Source organism: Macrobrachium nipponense, chromosome 37, assembly GCF_015104395.2.
Source record: "Macrobrachium nipponense isolate FS-2020 chromosome 37, ASM1510439v2, whole genome shotgun sequence".
Classification (NCBI taxonomy): Eukaryota; Metazoa; Arthropoda; class Malacostraca; order Decapoda; family Palaemonidae; genus Macrobrachium; species Macrobrachium nipponense.
Window position 1 is genome coordinate 568,891 of NC_061097.1, and position 3,879 is coordinate 572,769.

Sequence of the window (3,879 nt, forward strand, 5' to 3'; positions counted from 1 at the left end):
AATGTCCAAAGGGCTCACGTCGACATCACTTCCTTCAGCGTCGTCAGGGGCTACCCATGGTACATGTTCCTGAGTCTCCAATGCAGCATTGCGTTGCCCATAAAACATACTGCTTTGAAACTGCAAAAATAAAAAAAAACAACTTTAAAATCATGTAATGAAAGAAAAATGTAACTTTCCCTAACAAAAACCTATCATTCAATCCCTTGTAAGGTAATAATTTATATGCACATGAGCCTAACATCTATAAATCATCACTATTATATCTAGAAATATTGTTAAAATTATTCACAAATGTCTAAAACAAGCACTAAAAAAATTACTTGACGTCGTATTCTACTGGCCGTTGTAACCGTTACGGTCCGATACATCCCTCATGGGATGAGCGTGGTCCGCCTAAGAACGACCGAAGTATCCCGCAAGGGATCTATACTTTTTTTTTTGTCACTACGACACGTCAGTAACACTACAGCCCTTCAAACCAACATCAAAAGGTAAGTATATCACTAGGCTTCACTATCCCACAGTCACTGTGTGCTTACCATGATTACGAAGTTCGGAGGGGGGGGAAACTTGGAGGTTACTGCGGCACGTCTTCACTGTTTTCCAACTTGCGCACGACTGCGGTGTCTGTCGAAGGCCCTCCAGCTTTTGTGCGAGGGCCTGGCGGCTTCTGATTGGTTGATTCAAAGAGCAGAGGAGTGTAGCTATGAGTTGCCAAAGCGTCAATTTCATACAAGCTCAAACTTGTTCACCACGACTACCCGAAAGTAGCTGTTTTAAAGATCTCAAACGGGATCTCGGGTCATTAAAGGGTTAATGGCGTCCTGGCTAAGAATCGACCTTGTACGTAACAAAGAATTCGAATTGCGTGGAAACAAGTGTACTTTCCCGTTCTATTCTGTACTACGGGACTATGAAAAGTACCCATGAAGATCTTTGCACGTAGAGCACAAATAAATAACTATTGTTGAAAAAGATTTTAGAGATCCGATGATATAAAGAAAATTGGCTATCGAGTAATGATTGACAAAATATCTGGAAGATGGGCAATACGATGATACATCTGTAATATACTAAGTATATACATAGATGGATCTATAACAGTGACAAAGCAGCATGCAAACGAAGAATTGAGGGGGAAAGGTCTTTAAAGCTGAGCATTCACGAGAAAATTAAATTGGAATCAGTTTTACTAACGACGGTTAAAGGAAATGATAAAAAACGGAAAACTGGTAAAAAGTTTACTAAAAGGACACGGGCAGTAAATGAAACATGATCAAGAAACCATTATCAGTGATGAAAAAGAAAAACGTTCTCTTTTAGTAGGAAGTACAATGAACAATTCACCTTGAATACCACAAGTCAGTAATAAAAATTCACAAACTAAACACAAAAATTATCAGAATAGGTCGTTTTCAGCATCATGACTACCACCATAAGAGAGTGAGAGAGAGAGAGAGAGAGAGAGAGAGAGAGAGAGAGTTTCTGATAACTCATCTGTTAATGGCGATATCAACCATCGACTGACAATAATGTTTGTGATGAAACTAAGTTTAGTATCAATAGCGGGTTTCCTATATTTCTGGAAGTTCATTCATAATAAGGTGCTCTCTCTCTCTCTCTCTCTCTCTCTCTCCCCCATCTTACCATTACATCTTACCATTACATTTGCACCCAAGTAAGTCTGTGAAACGCTTCAAATAACTTTACACCTTCCATTCTAAGACAAGGTATTCACGATCAGTTTCTGTCAGTCCATCGAATCTGGGCGTTATTGTTTGAATGGTGTTTTTACGTTGCATGGAACCAGTGGTTATTCAGCTACGGGACCAATTGCTTTATGTGACTTCCGAACCGAGTCGAAAGTGAACTTCTATCACCAGAAATACACATCTCTCACACCTCAATGGAATTCTCGAGAATCGAACTCGCGACCACCGAGGTGGTGCGCCAACACCATACCGACCACGCCACAGAGGCGCCAAAATCTGGGCGTTAACACTTACTTGAAGACGGCAAATTGCGGGGTAAGTCAGTCCGCTCACCAGAACTGATGAACTGATGGCGTTGCCTAAAGTTCTTCCGACCGACTGAAGGTGATTGTATGCGTGGAAAGTAAACAACGATTCTATGACAGTTCGCGGTGGATTTCGCCTGGAATGGATCTCAGCCTCTGGGACCAGATTATGAATGGACTATGTATAAGCCTAATTTAATTTATTTTTAGATACTGCGGCGCTATTTGTAGACCGTTGTGAGTCCATATCGCATAATATTTTTTTTTCTTATTTATTGCCATGTGATACAAACAATTTGGTATAGGCCTAGGCCAGTCTTCTTCCTTTTTATGAAAGCTGTTACCATTGAAAGTATGCTTCATCAATAGTATTGTACAACAATAGACATCTCTCTTTAACAGTCAATATTTAGACCATACTCGATTACAACTTTTTGTTTTTTTCCTACTTTTAAGTGGATCACCACAGTAGTTTGTCGATATAGCTCCACCTCCTTTTCAGCCAGTGGAGTTTCCATCGCTGCCATATAGCGTTGTCACGACGAAGACTAGGCGAGAGAGAACTGAGGGCAATGACCTCGAATTGACGGTCTGGCGGACAGTTCTACTCTTCTCATGTGGACGCTCATCCGTTGAGCTGTCATGGGTGAACTGAGGGGTAAACCTGATCGTGAATACCTGTCCTAACAAGCCTCCTGGATCTTCCTGGCTTTCATAAGCTTCTAATACCGAATTCATCCGAATAAAAATGAGCATTGTATGGAAGTTACTCCTATTAATAAATCAATCAAGATTTGGCACCACTTACTCACTTGATGCACAAGTCACCTGGTCATTGCTTTAATCCCACCATTAAACACTTATTTTAAACCCTAATTAATCCACTCCATATTCACTCAATTTTCTTATTATTTCAGAAAAAATGCCTCGAGTATCTCATTCATTTCACACATCATTATGATTAATCATTTGTAATTAAAGTTTAGAATGAAACATGAACGGAGGAGAGATTTGTTATCTCATCCATTTAGTATTTTTTCAAAACCTTTTGAAAGATGAAAATGACTAAGGTAATAATGTTTTTTACCCAGATTTATGAGGAATAATCTGGACACTTGCAAAGCAGAGCAAAGAATGAATCAAGTCAAAGGATTTTTCCCTAAGGAAGAGAAATTACCCCGTTCAATCTGGTTACTGGGTTTCATAAGCATTCGTCCTGCCTGCATATATTAAGGCTCCACTTTGGAGGGGTGCCGATCGTAAAAGATCGTAAAAATATTTGCCAAAAATACACTAATCTAGACAGGCTAATGAAATTTTCAGGCATTATTAGCAATATAATATCGCATATTCTCTGTGAGTTTTATCATCCTACAGGGAAAACAAATGATTTTATGAAAAAAAATGTGAAATTCAGGGCCCCCTGTACTGAAGGTTATTTGGTGATCGGTGAGAAACTACAGTCTTGAATAGAAATTCGGTCTGTAGGTATGTTGGTATATCCACCTGGAACATGCACATAAAGTATTATCAAAATAGAACAGTAAATAAGCACGTAATAACAAAAAAAAGAGCAACAACTTCAGGTAAGTTCAGCGAAAGCCCCGCCGAAAATTGAGACAATAGCTAGGAAGAAATATTCAGAAAAAAATCAAACCTCGATTTAGGGACAACACTTTCTGAGAGTTTGTAGTTATTATGTCACTTGATAGCCTAAAACATCTAAAAATTATATTATTTAGGACAATCAAAGAAATACCGCCTCCCCCCTTCCCGAAAAAACCAAACCAGAGAAAAAGCGAAAAAGCGATTTTTTCTGAGGACAAGAAACTTGAATAATTAGGTTAGATACCCCTAAA

At 39.0% G+C, this 3,879-nt stretch overlaps 1 protein-coding gene across 1 annotated transcript in view; it reads right to left on the reverse strand.

The window, feature by feature from the left end:
• The window catches only part of LOC135208892 (uncharacterized), a 1,508-nt gene extending 726 nt beyond the window's left edge, over positions 1-782 (reverse strand). The window contains exon 1 of the mRNA XM_064241462.1: positions 1-782. This exon is cut by the window's left edge and continues 82 nt beyond it. Coding sequence (XP_064097532.1) covers positions 1-108 — 108 coding nt within the window. The 5' untranslated portion in view covers positions 109-782.
• Positions 783-3,879: the final 3,097 nt, after the last annotated feature.